The sequence below is a fragment of the Camponotus floridanus genome, unplaced genomic scaffold (genome assembly GCF_003227725.1).
Source record: "Camponotus floridanus strain SB8 unplaced genomic scaffold, Cflo_v7.5 scaffold19, whole genome shotgun sequence".
Classification (NCBI taxonomy): domain Eukaryota; kingdom Metazoa; phylum Arthropoda; class Insecta; order Hymenoptera; family Formicidae; genus Camponotus; species Camponotus floridanus.
The window spans coordinates 799,224-821,376 of NW_020229314.1; the positions used below are offsets into that span (position 1 = coordinate 799,224).

Consider the following 22,153-nt stretch of genomic DNA (forward strand, 5'->3'; position numbering starts at 1 on the left):
GACACGTGCAGCTTTTTGTGATTAAATCCGGAAAGAAGGAACTTTTTCTTTGGGATGCGGTCAATCGCGCGGTTTAACGGGAAAGATAATAAGGTTCAGGCACATAAAAAGCATTTCACCGTTACACTGTCCTTTGCGATCAATTTGCCTTTTTGACGCGTCGAGTCGGGTCGATTCTTTCGTCGCGCTCTCGTTTTTTTTTTTTTTTTTTAATTTTTTTCCTCTTCTCTCGGATCTATCCGCATCCATTGTTGCGATCGTTCTATTTCTCTCTTTTCGACCGTGTTAGAATCAACCTGTGAAAACTGTTTTAGCGAGCGGCGAATTTCCCTCGAGAATACTCGAGAAATGATCTCGTTGCACCGTCGACATTGCGAATAAATGGAAACCACGTTAAAGTCGTTACTCTCGCCATATCGAGACGATTCGCTACGCTTATGCATCGTCGACGATAGTAACAGTATTTCCCGGAGAGCCTTTCCTAGAGATTCTGCCGAATCACCCTATGTGAAGAAAGTGTATACCCAAGAAACGCGCGTGAGAAACGTTTATGTTTCGCGTTTGATTTTGTTTCACGCAGAAATTCTAACGAATAAATTTTATTCTGGATATTAAAATCAGTCCAATTTTTCTCATATGTGAATGAGAAAAATATGATTATTCCAATTCAATAGCATTAAATTTGAAATTTTATCATACAGATATTTTTCATATCGAAAACCGATGACACAATTACAACGAATGAAAAGGATTAAAAATTCCCACGAAAATTCCCATGAAAAAAAATTTCAAAATTTCGCCAGAAAGTAATGGAATATTTTTATTTTTCAAATCAATCATTTAAAAAAAATTTTTCTTTTATTTAGAAAAAAATAATAATTATTGACCCGCAGATTGTATAAACAGGAAGCCAGTCGGTAGCTTAGGTGCGCTGAACTTTGCACTTTCTTCCCTCGTATCTTTTCTCGGTGGGTTTACCGGTGGGAATCTACCGACGACTTCTCAATGAAGGCCGACTCCCAAGGCGATCCAGGGTCGTTCTCTCACGGTGCGCACGCGATTTACGCGCGTGTGAGACAAAATAGGATCCGTTTGCGACGGACGCGCATCCACTTTCACCCACGTTGTATATTTTAACAGCGCGCGTTGTTGTCGGCCATCGATCCGGGCTTCCACGTTCAACGACTGCCTATCATTGACAGATATTTTATGAGAAATTCAACATGACTGTTTTCAATTAAATGTAAATTTTATATATGGCGCATAAAATTGTCAGATCAAGAGCTCGTAATATATGAAAAATTCAAAGTGGAGATTTAATAAGCGGAGAAAATTCTTAAACAGTTCCCTTTTTGAATCACGCTAAATCCTGTTTTCAATGATTTCTTTCAAGTTAATATTTTTTTATGCAAAATTGATAACATATTTTTCAATTTTTCTGCATTCGATATGAGAGAAAATTATTGATTGTCTTATTTTATTATATATTTTAAAAGATTCGAGGAAAAAGTGAGTATTTTTTTGCTAATTAATTTTTTATTTATGTAGCATGTATAAAAGGAATCGAGGAGGTAGAAAGTCTTACAGCAAGCATCTCGTGAGGCACAGTAGTCTAATATTAGAGGCACCAGATCCTCTTGAAAGACTCCATGGAACATTATCTTATCCCTTTTGAGCCCATCCCGCATACCTTTTTTTTCTTTCGTTTCTCCGCAACTCTTTATCCATATACATCACTTCAACCATCTTTCATAACTGTACATCTTCCACAATATTACAATAGAATCATGATTAGAGCGTGTTGAAGAGTCGTCGAATTATGCAATTCCTTGTTTTACATTTAAAAAATGCAAATTTCTATACACTTATTCACACGAGTTTTCTATCAACTGTACTCTCGATAATTGATAATTAATAATTTATCGCTAATTACTGCTTATTTATCTTCTTTAAAAAAAAAAAAAAAAAAAAAATATTTTTTCAAGTTTCAAAATAATCTTTATTTTACAAAAATAACTTTGGAAGAAAATATAACAAAATTAAATTTAATTGCAAGTATATTTTAATCTTATAAAAGCAATTGAAATATAATAATGTTGAACTACTTCGAGAATCGATTACCACCGCGGGACAGCCTTGGATAATTAGCTCTAGTTAGCGATGCGATGTCCTTGTAACGATCACAAACGGTAATATAATATTCGTAATGTAATAATGGCGATAAATTTATTCAAAATCCGAAACGTGCGATTATATAAAAGTCAAGTAGAAAATAACAAGTTGTAATTTAAAAAGGAAAGACACGTGTTTACGCGCGCGATACTTACTCGAAACAATACCAATAATAATATTTATCGAACAAAAATAAAAAGAATCAAGCGGAATCCGTATGCGTTTAAACACGCCCAGATATTCTACGCACGTTTCATATACATCTCGCAGCTACGCGGTTGCGCGTAGATTGCATCGCAGCGTGAGCGAGAGAAGCCGAGAAGCACGCGCTTAGCCTTACACATGTGTACGTACACACACGCACACGCGTACGCATATATTTATGGTCACGATTCGAATTACGATACGCATTTCCGTTAACGAGAGCGAACGAGTTGGCTCGAGAGGGGGCGAGACGGCCGGTGGCCGGTCGGTCGGCCGGGGCGAGGGGAGCGGACACGCGGATTTGTGCGCCTCCGACAAAGGCCGGCTTCAGGGAGTTGAAAACCTGGTTAAACGAGGGCGGCCGCGCTAGCTTTATGGCTTTAAACGGTACGCGGTGTGTGTGCGCTTCCCATGCATCTCCGCGTCGCACTTTGCGCTTCGATGCTCCTCGCAGTCGCAGTTTCCGTTTTTAATCGTATCACACGGAATGCAAGATTTTGAAATTGTTTTGCGTCAAAAATATTTTTTTAAAATAATACATCGTATTTATTTATATATATTTATATTTATGTAATTACATTTTGTGTGTATTTAATTGATGTATAAAAGTTGTAATGTATACATATATTTAATTTATTTTATATATTATTTATTTTACATATATTTATTTTATATATTATTTTTATATTATATTTTATATATTATAAATTATACGTACATAGTATTATATACGTATATAATATAGCTATTTAGAAATAAAAAATCTATACAAGATTCTCTTTGAATTTTAAGAGATTAATTCACAACCTGATCGACTTGCTCAAAAATTGACGTCTTTTTGAAAGATGATGTGAAACGAGCGAATCTCTTTGATTGCGCTTAATCTTTCTCACGTTGCTACCGTCAACAATTTGCTGCGTGTTGCTCGGCATGTTACTGTAACGAAACCTCAAAGTGCTTTGGTGCCGCGCGCGTTCGAGATCCATGCAAACAGCAACGTAAACATCGATTGAAACGGGAAGCCTATGCACTTAACGAGCATCGGCGAACGTCCTGTTGTAGGCCGGGAGAGCAGGTACCCGACAACGACAAGTTCGGTAGCAAAGACTTATGGGAATGATGCTCGTTAGCAAAAGCGCGGTGAGAGACTCGCGGATCGCCAGGATTAGGGCGCGCGGCAACAATGGCGAGCCTCTGTCGTCCTTGTACGGCAAGGATCTTCCTCTCTTGGCGTCTCCGACTTTCCTCCCTCTCGCGTCCGCCCCGCGCGTTTCCTCTTATCCTTTTCTCCTCCGCCGCTCGTTTACTATTACCGTTTTCTCCGATCTCGCGGCTCTTTTGTTACTCGCGCATTGTCGCCGCGCGAAGACTATCCGCTATTGTCGTCGACAATAGCAACGGCCGATTGTTTCTTAACCCATTGAGGCTTGATAATCGCTCAGTCAGCCGTCGAGAAATAATTATTAAATCTCACAGATGATGGACTCGAGGTGGATTTAACAGGTCTCCTCGAGACGTGTATTTCAGTCTCTGGAAAAGATGCGATAGGATTTTTTATATTTATATATAAAATGTTTTTCACCTAAATTTAAATGTATTTAGATCTTGTTGGATTTAATTTAAATTTATTACCGCTTCATATCATTATGTAAAATGATATGATAATTATATTATTTTAATGTTATATCGCGCAAATTCCGATCATCGTATTTTCGATCATTAAAAAAGGAAAGTTGTAAATAAAAGCTACATTTTTTTCTTGAATTATAAAACGTATTTAAAGTAAATAGACGTGTTTATTTAGAATTTATTTAAAAACATACATTTATCTCTAGTTTTTCTAACGTAAATTTGATCAAAAATAGAGATTATACTTTACTTAATTATTTTTTATAGAGTGAATATATCGGAAAGCACATCGTGTGCACACTTTTCCGAGTTTTTTCTTGCGCGTCACAAACACTTCCGCGTCGCAGACTTTTGTTTATAACAGAGCGGGGTAGAAATCATATACATACGTGTGTGCGTGGCGGTGGATATGTAACTATATAACTAATAATCACGCTGTGGGAGATCGTTGTACCGGAAGACACGGTCCACGGGTTCCGCTAGAAATTGAAATTCTTCCTACCTGCGACTCATCGTCTCTTAATTGCCATCTTCACCGATTATTTTCACGCGCTTTTTGCTCACCTCGAGTTTCTCGCCTCTCTCTCAACACTCGCATAGTCGGATAAGGATCGCTTTGACCTTCACTATTCCAAGCGTAGGTGTATATACTTTTCTATAATTAATATAATCTCTTACGACCTTTAAATATGAAAATTTCGTACGATTACGGAGATTAACGCACTTGGATCTTTTTTTATACAATTATTTTATTTTTACTAAACTCGGATAATAATATATTATGCAACCTAGAGCGGCATTTTTTCTATATTGCCGAACACGCGATCCATCTATTTCAATTTCGTGCAACGGAAATATTCGATTCGCAATCTCTTTTCCGTATGAAATTGTATGTGAAATGTTCCAAGCGGTTAAAACCGGAGATTTTCTTATTTTTATTTATTTCCTGTGTCGAGACCCTAGAAAACGAACGACCCGAAGCGCATTGTCTCTGTGAGCCATTAAGACAATACATATCCTTGCACTAAGTACAATGTTTCACGCAAGACTTTATTCGCGTTAACAACGTAAAGCAATCTTAAGAAAATTATTCAAAATATCAGACTCGAAAATATTAAAATTAAACAATTTAGTTAAAATAAGTTAAAATAAATCAAGAACAAAAAATATCAATCATGTTTGCGCCGAAAATGGCCCAAAAATAGAGTCGAAACGTTCGCAAACTTTTCCCAATTATATTTATTATTTTCAAATTTATTTGTTTTGTATAATAAATAACTGTTATAAGATCGACACTTGATTCGCATTACCATTAAAACTAATTTATTTAATTTTAATCTTAAGAAGGATATTACGATTGCCTTGAGACTGGATAATCCTACTGGTCTATTTTCATTGATCGTTTTGGGAATAGATAGCTTGGAATAATATCGTTCATACTCGGTATGCTTGGAATCAATGTAGTTTGTATTTGGCACGGTTTAGTTGAATCAATATCGCGCAACGTGATCGGATTGATCGGTCGTGGCTCCGTCGAAAATAGCACAGAGGTGCGTGATTGTATCCCGGACTACTCCCTCGCACACACCTTTCTCTAATCGTAAGAGGGGGTGAAGAAAGAAAACGAGCGCGTGCTCGAGAGCTTTTGCAAGCTTGCTGGATCTTCGTGTCCGGATAGGCCCTAAGGCCTATCTGTATCTCTCGTGCATTTTTCAATTCATTCTTTCGCCGAGGCTTCTTGTCCCGCTGTTTTGCACGCGTAAGGCGATTTTTTTGTCGCGCAGATTTTCTCACGGATACGAAACGTCGGCGAATCTCCGGGAAATTACAAAAAAAAGATTCCAACGCTAAGATGGCGTAAAAATGCCGTTGCATATCGCTGGAACTTTTATCGGAAAAAAGAAGACTCGGTTTTTATTAACGGATCGTGACAAATCGTCGTTGGGGTGCGGCCCTCGCTAGATTGTCGGGGAATAATGATGCGATCCTCGAGTGGTGCGCGCGCATTGAGTTATGTTAGGTATAGGAAGGCAGAGGCTAAAAAGCGTGAACCACCGAGAGGCCGATAAAAAGAGTAAAAGAATTAAGCGACCTTATTATCGTTCTCCGATATATCATTATTTCGTAAACAGCGCGAAATATTTCATCCGGCAAAAATAAAATGAGTTATTTTCCCTTTGAATATACAAAAAACAATTTTATTATATTTTTATTATTTATTATTTTCATATATTTATTTATATGTGATTTTTTTTTTATAATTATTAAAATGCACCTTTGTTGGCAGCAGTTGGGAGTTTTTTTTTTTTAATATTTTTTTATTTATTATTAATTATCATATTTTTCATCCTTTCATTCTTCGTTGCGAATTATGCGCTAGATTCTAAAGTGTTTCATATGTAAATTTTACACATGTGGAAAATTTGCATGCGTAAAAAACGACATGTTGAATAAATATGTTGTGATAGCTAATCTAATTTCTATCTAGATTAATTAATAATTTTAGTCAGAAAATGCAGTAGATAATTATCTCTACAATATAATTCTACGATATAATTATTTCTAATACAATAATAATAATAATAATAATAATAATAATAATAATAATAATAATAATAATAAAGATTGTTTATCGCTTACTGCTTATCACATTACGAAAGTCAGCGGATCATTGTGTCTACGCGTTACTCTATCCCTTTACCGCTACTGCCGATATAAAACTCTTCTTCCTGTTATCGCGGTTCTCAGCAAACGTACTAGCTTGATAAGGTGTCGCCCGAAAGAAACAGGAGACGACATCGCTACGTTATTAGTCTCCATTAGACTTCAAGTCGAGATCCCATAGTGTAATAAAAATATGCGAGCCACGAAAGAGCTACTAAGAATCACTTGACTCCACTCGACCCCCGTCGCCAACTTGGCGCAGAGTCCAAATATCACGTGCGTATCATGGGAAAAATTATAGTGTAGTATTTCTTCATCATTACATGCCACTTGGGAGAATTGTCCGCCCTTTATATAAGATATCATCTTTTTCATTATGCCTCGTGTCTTTATTGACGCAGAATTCTTATGAAAACCTTATGGAAGAATAAAAAATCAGCGTGCCATGGATAAAGATATGCGTAGGTAGAAACATCTTGTTGTACTAATAAATTTATTGAAGACGCAATGGTTTCGACGTTTCCCAATGCAGCATCTCGACGATAAATTATCTGTATCGACGATCGATGTGACTGGCGTTGATCTCGGAATCTGAATCCGACCTAAGAACATCGATTTACTTTAGAACTCTGCTTATGGGACCATTAAGCTGAGAGATAATCCGTTCTAGAGGCTAGAAGTATCTCTCGATTCTCGCGTGGCTGTAGAAAGGAAGACGACGAAGAAGCATCGAAGATGTAGCGGATTCGCGTGCGAACGATGGACGTACCCGGTGCGAAGGCCACGTCCTGGTGGCGAAAGGATCACTGAGTGAGCCGCCGACAGAGGATGCACAAGCATACCAACCAGCTTCGCGGTCCAGGTGGCCATAATGGTGGCTATCACGGCGCTAACAGGGGCCCCGTGAGAAGATGGAACAGCTTTCATGGTGGTGGTGGCGGCGGTGGTAATGGTGGTACGGGTAATTTCAACGATGGCGTTGGGAACGGCGGCACGAAGGCCTGTCAGGAACCCTTCAGGGCCGTGCCTAAGGCCGTACAAGCCCTCAGGAGCGAGTCGGTTGACAGGACTCATCGAGCTCAGCCGCCGCCGCCACCCGCGTTTCCCAGGAGGCGATTTTCCGTGTGGTGAGTCCTCGCAAGAAATTTATCTTGAGAAAATTTCGATCGTCGATTGTGAAGCTTATTTATTATTTAAGCAATTATTATTTATCGCAATTATGATTACGGCGGGAGGATAGATGTATGTGTACTTTTCATTTCTATACTGAGAAAAAAGCTGTAAATTTGACTAAACCGTTTAACTAAATTATTATTTTTTTCTAAATTGAAATATTTAAATATTCAAGTTAAATAGATGTCATGTATTATTTAATTTAAATAGCTAAATATTTCAATTTAAAAACTAATAATTTAGTTTAATGGTTTAGTCAAATTAACAACTTTTTTTTTCAGTGCAGGATTGCGCGTAAAAAGGAGCAAAAATGTATTTTTTATTCGCAAATAATTTTGTACATATAATTTTGTACATATATATCGAGATAGTTATATTGAAATAATAAGATGGATTCTTCTGTAATAATCGCTTGGTATATTTTTAAATATTAATACATGTAATTCGTAATTGCGTGGACAGTTCACGTAAAATTTTTTATTGGTATAAACTTGTTATTTTATTTTTAGTTATAATGCAAATCCATCACTCTATTATAATTTGACGTATGCGAATTATCGTTATATTTTACATAAGCATGTTTGAATCATCAGTTTGTTTTCAATTCTATAAGTTGATAAATGAATAACTTAAACCACAATCTCGGGCTACTATTATAAAGTATAGATAACTTATCTCTTATGCAAGGAGATATAAAATTAACTTTTTACGAGATTAAGAATAAAATCTAGTTGTAATTTTTAACTGTAGTAATTAAATTATATTAACGGTATAAATTTCTTTTGCTTCAATTGAATAGAAATATATATATAAACATATTATTATATTCTTCGTAAATATATTTTTTCTCGTTTCCAAATAATCTTAAATTATAATACTCTTTTTCTGTAATCAAAATTAGCAATTTACTTTGTAACATATATTTTTATTACGATTATTTCCCACAAAATTTCATATTAATCACGCTTTATGCGCTTAAAACATTTTTGATAAGTTTTAAACATATTGCTGTAAGCACAAAGAAATTTAATCTGTATTCATAACGGAAATCGTTGGCGGATAATTTTGCATTCTTAGCCGTGCAAAAGAAAGCCTAATAGCGCGATGAAAATTCAAAAGAAAGGATAATAGAAAGGATAATAGCTTTAACGATATCATAGAAATATTTCATTACGTGGATCCACGTGGCTTTTATATACATAGTCTTGTGAAATGGCACGAATAATTTCACGAATGTCAACAGAATGAATGAATGAGTGAGAGAAAGGAGAGAGAAAAGGATAAAAGGGAGAGGGAAGAAAGGACGCTTAGATATGCGAAATTGTCAACAATAAGGCAGTCGACTATGTCATTAATTTCTCTGAAAACGTGAATTATAACAAACGTTCTCTGTGGATTATTTCGGGAAAATGTATCTCGGAAATGGGAACAAAAAAAATAAGAAAATCGAACAAAAGTTTATACTAGGGCCGGTATTCATAGTCTGATCTTACATTTAGTCGTATATTCTGTAAGAAAATTTTCGCTCTGTAAGCTCTGTAACTCTGTAGCTCTTTAGCTCTTTCTTTTTTACTCTACAGTGCTACATAGCTTATAGAGATACAGCGTTATAGAGCAGAATAGACAGATTTTACAGAATAGACCCATTAAGATCATCTTAAGAACTTTAACCAATCAAATAGTTACAATGCAAATAAATCGCTTACAAATCGGTTGGCAATATTCATATCAGTCTTTTGTAGATTAGATTAGATTATCAGAAATTATTTCAAAACTAGTGTTATATACATATATGAATTTTTTATGTTGTAATTATGTTGTAATTTTTTATGTTGTAATTATACTTCCAATCATCACTTTATGGATTATAGTATTTTCTATATAACAAGAGATGCATATAAATATTTATTAAATTGTAAATTAAATTGTAAATTTAATTGTAAATTTATATACATGTAGAAATAATTCTTAGAAATTTTTTTATTTCAAGAATCTTTTTATATCTTCTATCCTTCTACTGAATTATTAAAGTGCCAGAGTAGATTAAAAAAGTAAATTAAATTTATGAATTTATGAAAAATTAATTAATAAAATATTAATAACGTTATAAAAAGAGAATAGAAGGCTAATTAAAAAATTATTTATTTATTTTCATGCTTGCTTTTCAAGGCAGGAGATGTGCATAATAGTTATCGAGTAATTTATTAGAGACATTTTATTCAATCAATCGAATCAAATATCGCTCACCTGTCATTAAAATTAATCTGTCAAATATTTTTGGTGAGATTTTCTGCTTATTTTAAACAAAGACGAATGTAAGATATCGAATGGCCTAGATGGTTAGTAACGATAATTATAATCTTGAGGAAATGAAAGGTGCAACGCGACATTTATGGAATTAATTCGCAGTACAGGTGAGAGATGGAAAAGCCGAGACGCGCATCATCCTTATCAAATTCAATTTTCTGCAGTGCATATCCACACATACACGTATACGTACAAAAGAAGAATACATACAAAGCAATGCGTTACGCATGCGTTACGCGTGCGTTACGCATCGCGGCCTCGTTTGTGTGTACAAGTCGAGGAAAGAGCGGGATAACATGCGGGTCAACAGCCTTCGACAACCTTACGGCCTTCTGCAACCTCTCTTTCTATCTTCTTTCTATCCATCATCTCGCTTTTCCGATTCTCGGTCGGTCGAGCATCGGTATTCGATTCACGGTCGTCGTCACCGTTAAATCGAGGACTTTCCATAATGAAAAATGCACATACAGGTGTCAAAAAATAAGATGTTCAAGAAACGGAAAATATGTTCTCTTATTATATAATTGTTAAATTTTGATTTATATATAATTGTTATCTGTATTCTTATCTCTTTATAATTTTATATTATAATTTTATATTACAGTTGAATATGAGGAATTTTAATTTTACATCCAGAGATAAAAACAATATGTAGCTTTCTATTTAATAATTTCAAATAATAATTAATAATTATTTCATTAGACGTTTTATTTTTTAATTTACTATGACGCGAGGATGTTCAACTGTGACGTGAAAAAGGAGGATCTAACGCCAACTTTTATCAGGAAAAGCGATCTCGATTTAGACAATTACGTATCGGCTATCCCCCTACTGTTTAACCGCAGGAGGTTTTCGCCGAAAATTGGCTGAACCGTTGCGCTTTTATAGTTAATTTGAGAAGTGCTCTCTTCGACTCGAATGGGAAACATCTGTCGATGGCATGGCACCCAATATTGGTCGTAGAAGTTAATGCCAGGGTGTAGCATGGCATCACGGAATAATACGTATTTGAGCGAACGTGCGAACACACTTGTACACCATCGGACGATTCGAAACGATGTGAAATTGAGGGGTTCGTGTGATGAATCACGTCTTGAAACGACTCCCTTTTCGCCTCCATACGAAATGTGATATTTACAAGAAGCCAGAAAAGACTATAGAGACTATTGACAAAATGTTGCCCTCATTTTCGTCTTTGTTAGGAGCTTTTTCGAAAGCTCCAATATCTCATGTTTAACTAGATTCTACTGCGTGAAAAAGACACGAGCTTTCGCAGAGACTTGTTTGGCAAATTCTAAAATAAAAAAGGGCGATTAATATTTAATGTCTGATTTAATATCATTGAAAAATTCTTGATGTCTGAAAATTTTTTGTAGAGAAACTGCGTAACATTTATAATAATATCTTAAATAATCTCAATCTTTTTTGCAGCTTCGGGAAGCGGACGGGTGGCAGTGCCAGGCGACCCAACGAATGTTTCGTCCTCGAGCCCTCCGAGATGATTGTCGTGAGTAGTTTCTTTGCTCTATGGAATAACAAAGCGAGAGGGAAGCTGCGAAGGAGATTTGCGTTTAATTTGTTTTCGAAGAAAAAAGAAAACGCTTTATTTACTCAGTTTTATGAAAGAGCGAGTTGCGGCCGTTTGTGCTTTGCCGACAGTTTTAATCAAAAAGGAAATCTGGACGAGGGAGTATAATTTTTTCTCCGGTCGGTTTGCCACGGAATGCAAAATTGCATTTGCTCCGAGACATTTTCCGAGTATTACGCGCTCGCGAACTACGGTGTAAGCGGCGATATCGCGCAGCGAAAAGACAATGCTCGCGAGAGACGTGCAACGTGGTAGACAGTTAATCAATAGTTTCTCTCTCTCTCTTTGCCTCTCTCTTTCTCTCGGCATTATATTATGCCGAGGTTGAGTTTTGGATCCTCCGTCACGCTCTTGTAGGCTCGTTTTATTTCGTTCCCAGCCTATGGCATGTGGCGGTCGTTTCTCTACGTGCCGAAATTGGGGCAAACTTTTAGACATGCGGGACTACTGTGCGGAATCTTTTAACGAAGACTATCGTATCGATCGAATAATTAAGCTTTTAATTGCCTACAAAGTTTTGGCAATAACGGAGAATGCTGATTTCGCTCGATTTTTTTGTTCAAGTATTTTTCGTTTTATACATATTTTTCTTGTAAGAAGTTCGTTCTTTTCAGTTAAACTGGTTGCATTAATAGAGTTTATTTTTTTTATTGCACTTTGAAGGGGAAAAGATAAACTCTAAACTAGTGCAGTCAGTTTAGAGAAAAAGGAAAAGACCGTATGTTTCGTTAGGAATCTATAATTCGCGACAAAATTCAAGATGGAAATCTATTTATAATATATGTGTTTCACTATGTGTATTTTATAATACACATTTCTATTTATATGTATTCAAATGTCTTTTTATATTACACGCAACATAAAATTTATAAATAGAATTCTATCTTAAAATTTATTTCTTAAATTATATTAGATCGTCTATAAAGAGATCTTGAAAGACAGATTACATTTTAAACTTTATGACTGAATAATGGGATAAAATATAATTTATTACATTTTTTTTATAAAGGAGAAAAGGAATATGCGACACCGAAAGTTCCTCTTCAGATTTTACTTTATGTATTTTTATTATATATAATTTATGCATTTTTTATGCATACATTATCTCGAAATGTGAAACGGCCATCATTTTCACATAAGCTAAGCTTAATTACGTCCGTAGTTGCAACATTAATTGCAGAATCGCATGGAATTATTCTGGTATGGCAGGTGAACTTTATTCGAGCGTATCAAGTTGAAAATTCTCGTTTCTCTAATTACACAATGTGGACAAAATTAAGTTTCTGATTCGAGCTGCCATCTGTAACGGCCATTCTAAACTGCCTTACCGACAACTAACGTAACATTACTTGCTGATTGTCGATTAAATTGCGTTTACTATGTGCGTATGCATGTATATATGTGGTTACATTAAATAAATAATATTAAATAAATAAATTAAAAAATGTATTCCAAATTATCTGCATGCACTAGCTTTACAATAAATTATATCGTTTGGATTTTCATTAATATTTTTTTTACGTGTAAATTATTTTTTAAAATACATTTATAATTTTATTATAACAAATAGCATTTTTAAAAGATCTCTTAAAATGAAAAAATAATTTTGACAGATTTTTTTTAATGATATCCTTTTAGTCTTTGATTTTTAAGAAATCTTTGGATTTATTTGAATAATTTTGCAGAAAATTAATTAAATATTAATAAATTGTTAAATATATTATTCGATTTGGCTACGATATGGAAAGCATATATGTTATATTAGATTTAGAAGGGCTTATGTTAGTTTTACATTCGATATCAATCAAATTCGATTTTCGATGACATACATACCCAGCTTCAATCGGACATAATCCCAGCTTTGTACTTAAACGGCGTATCCTATAGTCAATTTTGCCAGGAGGATTTATCAGTGTACAGTTACATCACTCGTAATCATGCGCCTTGTTTTTCACGTTGAACTTTGAAATTTCGCAGCGCGGAACCTACGCATATTTGTACAAACTGTATGTTATTTCGAAACATTAATTATAAAATTAACTCATCATCGAGCCAGCAAGGACTCTTCGACTCTGAAACTCTTTTTATCGATAATTAAAATGTTATCGATAATTATTTATCCATACAATTGGGAGGTAACGCAATTCGCTGTGAAAATTAAGCTACACTTTAGTTTATTTTTTATATCATTATTTGTGCAATATATCTGAATTAATGAAAAGCTCACAGAAATAATTTGTTCGAATCAACCATGCTTCTGAAAATGTAAGCTACGGATAAGCTTTGACCTGATTTATTTAATTTTCCCGCGTTGGCGGGATGTGAAATATCGAGGATTTTTTTATCGCGAGGACATTTATCGGTTTTGACGAATTTCGATCGCGTGTTTGCCGGTAATTTGAAATTTTCGTCCACGCAATGTCGGGAAAAATATTGACCCCACCGTGGTACACGCGAGTTCACGTGCGTCCTCGGGTGACTCTGTGACCTGATAATGCGAATTGGACGTCTGACCTTTAACCTTCATCTCGTGGCACCGTGGCACTTTATCCCTGTCGCTTTGCGCCATTCGAGAGCTCATTGCGTAGAGCTTCATCGCTTTGGATTGATGATTTATCATTGTCACACACAGTCTCAAATACTCTACTCTTTAATGCTAAAATACGTCTAATATCGTGGAATGTGTTTTCGTATACTGTCAGATTTTTTAACAAATTTTAAAATTCATCATCATATCATTGTCACAGTCTCAAATACTCTACTTTTTAATGCTAAAATACGTCTTTAATATTTTAATTATATATTATTCTTGAGAAGATGGAACCTTTCGATGTTTGTTGGCCTTGTTGCTTTGTTTCTCTTTTAATCAATGTCTGTTTTCGTAATGAATGGACAAGGAAATAATTAGTTTTGCGGTCAAGGAAACGATATATACTTGTACTTGTGGGACGTGTCGCTTGGAACATAAACCGAGTGTCACGTCGCGCAGGATGCGGGCTTTAATTGCGTAACCGAGCACGTTTTATCCTTCGACGCGTGCAGTATCTCAAGAAATTTGTATCGTCAGTGACGAAACATTATCAGCTCAATGTGCCACGTTTATGAAACATGAATCGTCTTTGTCCCTCGTAAAATTCGATTATACGTCACGATTTGTTAGCATAAAAGAAATCTTACCGACAAATTGTAAAACAAATGTGACTAAAATTAATTTATTATTATTGTTATTTGACGTTATCAAATTAATAGTTTATTTGATGTATTCCGACAAATTTGACAAATCTTGTATTTTAATTTTGTCAATATTTGTCAAATCTTTCTTCCTATTTTCTAAAATAACAGAATTTTTTATAATCGTTTCATATACTTGTAAAATATAAAGGAGAATATGTCTTCATCGAAGTTATACAAAAATAACCGATCGATGCCTGCAGATTATACACTTATACGTTTTTGAAAAAAACTGCACGAGATTCTCATTATCGGAAACGATAATTGAAACGAATCGATTGACCGAGACAGCAGTGATTTTCGTTATCCGTTATTTTTTTTTTTTTTTTTCACCGGGGAAACGAATCGTCGTTTACGTTTGGGAGGTATTGAAACTTCCGGCATGACGACGTCGCCTTTCATGCGAATAAAAAGTTACCCCTCAAAGGAAAACTTTCTATTTATGCGGTATCGGCGAGGCAAATTTCCATAGGAAAACCAATAACTGGAGACGGATCGATCATTACGGCCGGAACGAACAAACAGGAAACTTAACTTCGAGGGCCAACAAGTTGCAGCTGCAATAATCGCCGCGGATAATCCGTTCTGCAGACATTGTTCCGTTTCCGAGATCGCGTATGTATCTTCCCTCCTCGGTTACGTCACCAAGCTTAAGCTCGTTTGGCGAGACGATAAAATATCGTATAAGTTTGCAAAAAAAAAAAACCCGAGAAAATAAAAGGAGAAAAGCTGACAGCGGCAAGAGGCGAGGGAGGGAGAGAGGAGGAGGGGGGGGGGGAGAAGGATACAGAAAAAATAATAACGTTGCTACAATTTCCATGCTGGCTCGTTCCGCGCGCGCCCAATTATGCAATTATACAAATTGCGATCTGTGTCCCACGATTATTTCTCGTCGACCCAGATGCAAGGCGAGTCTGTCGAGCTCCGAAATGTAAATCGCGCCATTTCTGAGCAATTGCGATCGATATCCAATATCAGGTTTCGCGGGGCTTAAACGTCCAGGGCACGTTTCTTTTTTTCTTTTTTTTTTTCTTTTTTTAATTCTACGACAAATTTTCTGGATGTATTCCGAGTATCATGGCGGAAATATTCGGCGTATACGCGCATTTATGTAAGAATCGCGGCGGACGATGCCACATCCGTTGTGCGTAAGCGTCTCCGGATAAGGATTCATTACGCAGGGGATGCGTACAGGAAGCTTGACATGAGTAAAATCGGAGCCGTGACTCGTCATGGTATTACTCAGATTTCAGTTTTATCTCCAGACTCTTTTAACACCACTGTCCAATAGAAAGGGTCGTAATCCGTCCTCGCAATGTGGTGCAAATGTAGCTGGCTAATCCTCATGCCGGATGAAATTTACATATGAAATAAATAGAGCTTGTAAAATGTACGACTCGACTTTATGTTGTACACATACGTCAGAATAAATCTTTTAAAATTTTTAATGGACTTGCGTGAGCTTTTTATAGCGTTCCATTTTTTTCTCATCATCAGGATAATCAAATTTTAATAGCGTTTTTTTTATGCGAGACATGAAATTCAAAATATGACGATGTAATTGATTGAGTGTATTCTTGCATACTTTGCCGCACTGGTTGAACTTCGACCGTGCCTTCTTGCCCTTTGACACATTTTGCCGACATATTCAACAGCAGAGATTCTGATATTACAGTGAGGATTATTTTGTTATTTTGTGAGATATGCTGACTTTTATTACGACATAAATTGAAATATTTTACATATTCCGATATGTCGTCTTTCTGTTGCTATACACAGTCTACTAAATATTACAACCAAGGATATATTATTCCAATTGTCAGTCTACAATACATTTAATATCTTTTATTGATATAAAAATATGTCAAAATTATATGTATTATTATTTTTGCATATTTTATATATAACATTATTTTTATCGTACAATTTTTTAATTTACGTACAATCAAACAGTCAATATGCGATATCAAACTCTTAGCTTTTGTATAAATTGTAATAACCTTATAACTCGATTACAAGGTATAATATAAACCAAAAGGGAGAGCTGGCTTCTTTCTTCAGAGTTTATATCTCGTAAAGTTGTGGAGGCGCGACAGAAAATGTCAAGTAGGGTGACCAAGCGGCGCCTGTAACGCCAACCTATTTTGAATAGCCAATCTCGGTTGACTCGACGACACAAAGGAAGCTTATTAACTGTATCATAAGTATACATGATTCTGACCCGTTATAGTCGGTTAACGATTCCTGGAATCACGCGGCACAAGGACGATAAAGGGAACGCGCGGGATTTCTGGGACGGGCAAATATCCGAAACCTCATGTCAGTTTCGCCAGAACGGAAAAACGGAGAAAACGAAAAAGAGAAAGAGAGATGGAAAGAGAAAGCGCGACCAGTTTTGCTCCGAAAATAAATCCTCACCCAGACAACGTGTCCCCCATGCGAGGTCGCTGCATTTTATTTTTTTTCCATCTATAAATCCCGCCGAATGTCGACGCGATTTGAGTTTGCGTCTGTTTTGAAGAGAGAAGTGCATTTTTGCAAAATTTTTAACTATGTGATAGGGATGTATATTTCTATATTATAGTTAGTATATTTGAATTTATGTATCGAGCTTACACAATTTCAACATTCTTTCCAGTTAGTCTCTTAGAAAAGATATTTTGTTTACATAAAAATATCATGCCTCTAAAAATATCTTTAAATTAAGAAATGTCAAAATTGGGAAAAAGAGTTTTTCATCATTTATATATAATTCTTTAATATATTTCAGATATATGTTTTTTGAGCTTTTATTATTCCATCTGATTTTATTTTGTAATTTGAAATAAATGAAAATTTATTTCGAGAGAGATTACTCAATGCCATCTTGTTATCGGCAAAACTTGATTAATGAAAATAGCAAAATTGTTAACCTTGGACTTATCCATGAGACGTATCCTGTCCTTGTATGCCGTCATAGTATCTAACTCCTTTTAAACGCGCGTTCAGTTGACATACTTCCGGGGCAGGAAGTATGCGTGAGCACGTCTATCTTTTTTTTCATTGTTGAAATGTATCTTTAATTTCCTTAGGTTAATTCGCGAATGCCATGGAAAATTATTTCCCGTTATCTTGTGTTTCGCAACTTATTGCACGATTCAGTAAGTCGCGAGCGCACGTGTCATTCACCTCCTCGCATATTTAACGAATAATTTTGCGGAGATTAATTGAATATTCTGTGCAAACGCACAAACAGTATGACGCAATCTTTAAATTAAAATCATTTTCTCTAAAATGCTTTCCCTTTCTCCTCCGCTAATTCAGGGTACTTGAAAAATTCGAGATAAACAACGTGTAATTTATCTTGATTCCCAATACGCCAGTGTGGTAGTTGCGCATATGTATTCATCTGTGTTGGTACAAGATCTCGGTAGCGATGAAAGCAAACCGTTGTCGATGGAGACTTGGAGACATATGACGCAGTCGTATGACCCAGATCTTTTTCTCGAGCACCGCTAGATATGCACCTGCATCCACAACCTGTCGTCTATCTACCTACCTACCTGTCCTGTCTAAGGCATTGACGGAGTACGTCCGACCGATTATGGGCTAGGCTCGTACACTCTGTCGGGAGCCATTTGTACGTCGATACTTACACGATTATCGCGATTGTCCTACGTAATTTTACGACGCGAGTGGGCGGAGGTGCGATACACGATACGGTTCGCGCGGTGGCCGATGCATCGACTGTATCGATTCCTCGGAGAGCGGATACGCGCGAGTGCGTGCGTGCGAGTGTGTACGCGGCATACGATAGACTTTTCATTCATGCCTCGCGAACGTAAGCCTGTTAGCGGTCTCGATAATTATTTACTAGCTCTCGTGTTTTTTTAATTGTCACGATAAGAACGCGATAACGCTAATGTATACATTTAGGAATCGTGTTTAAACAGCGGGATATACCGCTTGACATTTTGAAACCGAGTGTAAGCATATTATTATTCGTACTTATCTTAATGCATATTAACATTTTCCAATATACGGGGTAATTCATTTTAATCTTAATAGAGAAGTATTTTGAAAATATACAATTTTACAAAAAGACTTTCGAAATAAAAGTTGGAAAGCTCTCGAGATAAGCTACAAGAGTGAGTAATAAAAAATAGGGGGTTCCATTTGAAAAATTGAAGGTGATCTTCATCTGACTCTATATCATACAACTTTTATTTCGAAAATTTTTTTTGTAAAATTGCATATTTTCGAAATATTTCCTTGTTCAGGTTAAAATGAATCATCCTGTATATCTTTTTCCGATAATAACGCATCAAGTTTTCTACTTCCATGATATAAGAAAATAATGTATGTTTTACCTTTTTATCGTGACTTTTATTTCAGACATATTTATAAATTAAATGTTCCAATTAAAATTATATTAGAATTAAATCTGTATCATGCGCACACGCAAAAGCAAACATAAAGTAGACTCGAACTTGATATATTAATTTCGAGCCAAGGATGTCGTTGATGGAAGCGAATGCGTTAAACGATACGTCATAGTTTGCGAGAAATTACGACAAATGAACATACGTTGGCAAATTAATGACGCGACCGGACCATTTTAAGCGGGGTGCATAAATTGGATGCCACGGGCGATCTCCCCTCGAGTGGTTGACACTGCGTTCCCCGTTGCAGGATAGAACTGTCTCCCGTCTACGACGATTGCAGCGGTGATTAAGTGTTCACGCACGCGACAAAAAATGAACATCCGTGAAGAAGGAGATAGCGTGCTGCTTATCGTGGCGCGTGAGTGTCGGACGAGTATTACTTCGGTCGCTTTCAGTCGTATCTCGGCGTCGTCGACGAGATATAATAATGTCTCGCGATTCGAGTCGTCACCCTTAGAATCGCAGCTTAGCGGTCATCATCGAAATACGCAGTGATGAGTGATGGAAGTGATTAAAATGCGAAACGCGAGAGTGCGAGATATTTTATAAGAATTAATTGTGCGTTCGAAAAAAAAAAAAACGTGTTACATTTTCGGTAGATTTCACGGAAATAAATTGCTTTGAATGGCGAAAAGAGGCTTACTTGTGGGAGGTCGAGCATTGTCAAATAGTCCTGCGGTAGGTCCTAGGGACTCTTTGAAACCCACGTCGCTGACGAGTTTTCCGAAAGTTCTAAGAGACTCTTAAAATCGTCCTGTTTCCATTTGTCAATTTCTAATAATTTTCATAATATTTTGATACGCGAATCTTGCCGAAGGGCGAAAATGTAACAAAAGCGACAATTCGCGCGGATAATAACGGACTTTGGAAACACAATAATTGTCGAGCGAGCTTAATCGCAGCTCGAATTACGAGCAATTCATCGCGATGAATTCGCGATGTTTCCATGCGGAAATACCTGGGCGTTATCTCTTTCCGTGTTATCCGGTTCAGGTGGTAACGATTTATCGGACGCGATATGTTTGTCGATTTTTGCGCGCGCTCGGCGAATTTCTTGAAAAATATTTTTCCATCTCTCTCTCTCTCTCCCTCGCTATTTGTACACAGGATATCGCAGGTGCGAATCGCAATTTCTTCGCTGGAAGAAATATTTCCGTCGCTTTTTCGCCATCTCGCTTATGGTGGTTTTAAATTGCGCGTTTTAACGATTTCTTCTTCATCCGGAGGGGAAAAAAAACATATTTTCCACTTCATTTCTCTCTCTCCGCTGGTTTGTTTGCACCGCGCAAATTTCTTTCTCGCGCTCGCTCGGAATGCAGCCGTGCTATTTTTGTCCCTCCTCCATAGGCAAGCGGGTCTCGTTCTTTATACTCTTTAGATTCTGCCGGGCTTTTTTTCACGTATCTTTCTTGCACGCCCGGTTTTTAGGAGTACGTGTGACGCCAATGGTGTCGGGAGGACAGGAAGGAACCGAAAATAAAGTAGACAGGCGCCGAGCCGAGCCGACTCGCGGGGCTCTGGGCTCTGGACTCTGCATGAATACCGTCGTTCGCGTTCATTCGCGGAGGTCCCGGAGAGAAATTTTTAGCTCGGTACACATCCGTGTGTAGCCGTAATGCGGACTCCACGTACTACACGACACACAACTCGGGAGACGGTTTATATGTCTGGCGTTCGTCGCGCACAGACGCGCACGCACACGCACTCGTATGCAACGCGCTTTTTCTCAGCCCCCGCCTGCGTGCGTATCCGCGTGCAGCTCTGTAATTTATGTCATATCCGACGTTCAGTTTCACGTTTTTATAGCGTATACACCATGTCGTTAAATTACGGTTTCAATATTTGCAGATATTCGCATGCAAATGCATGTATATGCATATACACGCGCATAAATCTCTCAAATGTAACTTTTATAATGTTCCCAAGTGAGAGATTTTTTTCGGTGGTGTACGCGTATTCATTGAAATTTCCATAATCGCTTACGCAACATTGAAAAAGTTTAGATTTACATTTGCGTAAAAAATTGAAAAAATTTCATGTGTAAATTATTTAATACAAGTACATTTAACGAATATTTTATCGATTATTATCTCAAGTTAGTGTAAGTTTGGAAAGCTCGCTTGAAAAGCCTAAAATCATGATATCTTTTGCTCCCCCCCATTGTTTTACATACAATACATTTGCTCGTTTTAGGTCCTAGAATAACAGAGTTGTTTTTCTAAACTACTCAGAGAAATAGTATTTTTTACATTATTTAACACGTGTTCGACGTGTGTTTCTTTATCAATTAGTATCGAAATATTTTTCTTTTAATTTATCACGAAAGAGTAACATATTGCAAAGAGAATTTTTGTTTTAATTAAATATAATGTCTAAAAAATAAAAAATAATAAATGTTATTCACTAATTTAATTGGAGATAAAAGTTATTCACTAATTTAATTGGAGATAAAAGTTATTCACTAATTTAATTGGTGATTTCTTTCCAAAAAAATGTTTATAAAAAATTATTTATTATCTTTTATTTTGTACATTAAATTATATTTATATTAAGTGCACTTATATTTATTTTATATTCATATCGTACTTTTTAATTTTTCGTATCGATATCCGTTTTAATTTAAATTGAGTTGTTTTATCGCAAGTTATTTGAAGTGAAATTTCGAATCGTTAAATTTGTCAATCGCTAGTTTTCTCAATTTCTGGCATCGATGAGACAAACGTCGCGGCATGTAATAAGTCTCTCTACGTTCCTGAATGTG

General features: G+C 36.2%; 1 protein-coding gene across 6 annotated transcripts in view; it reads left to right on the top strand.

The window, feature by feature from the left end:
- LOC105248938 (rap guanine nucleotide exchange factor 2) overlaps positions 1–22,153 on the top strand; it is a 78,952-nt gene that overhangs the window by 34,827 nt on the left and 21,972 nt on the right. For 4 of the 6 annotated variants that reach the window (XM_025407832.1, XM_011254034.3, XM_011254026.3 and 1 more), the window contains exons 2-3: positions 7,295–7,796; positions 11,581–11,656. In XM_025407832.1, coding sequence (XP_025263617.1) covers positions 7,498–7,796; positions 11,581–11,656 — 375 coding nt within the window. In that variant the 5' untranslated portion in view covers positions 7,295–7,497. Of the gene's footprint in view, positions 1–7,294; positions 7,797–11,580; positions 11,657–19,810; positions 20,071–22,153 lie in introns of those variants that run through there. The other 2 variants (XM_011254035.3, XM_011254028.3) reach the window with 2 other exon arrangements.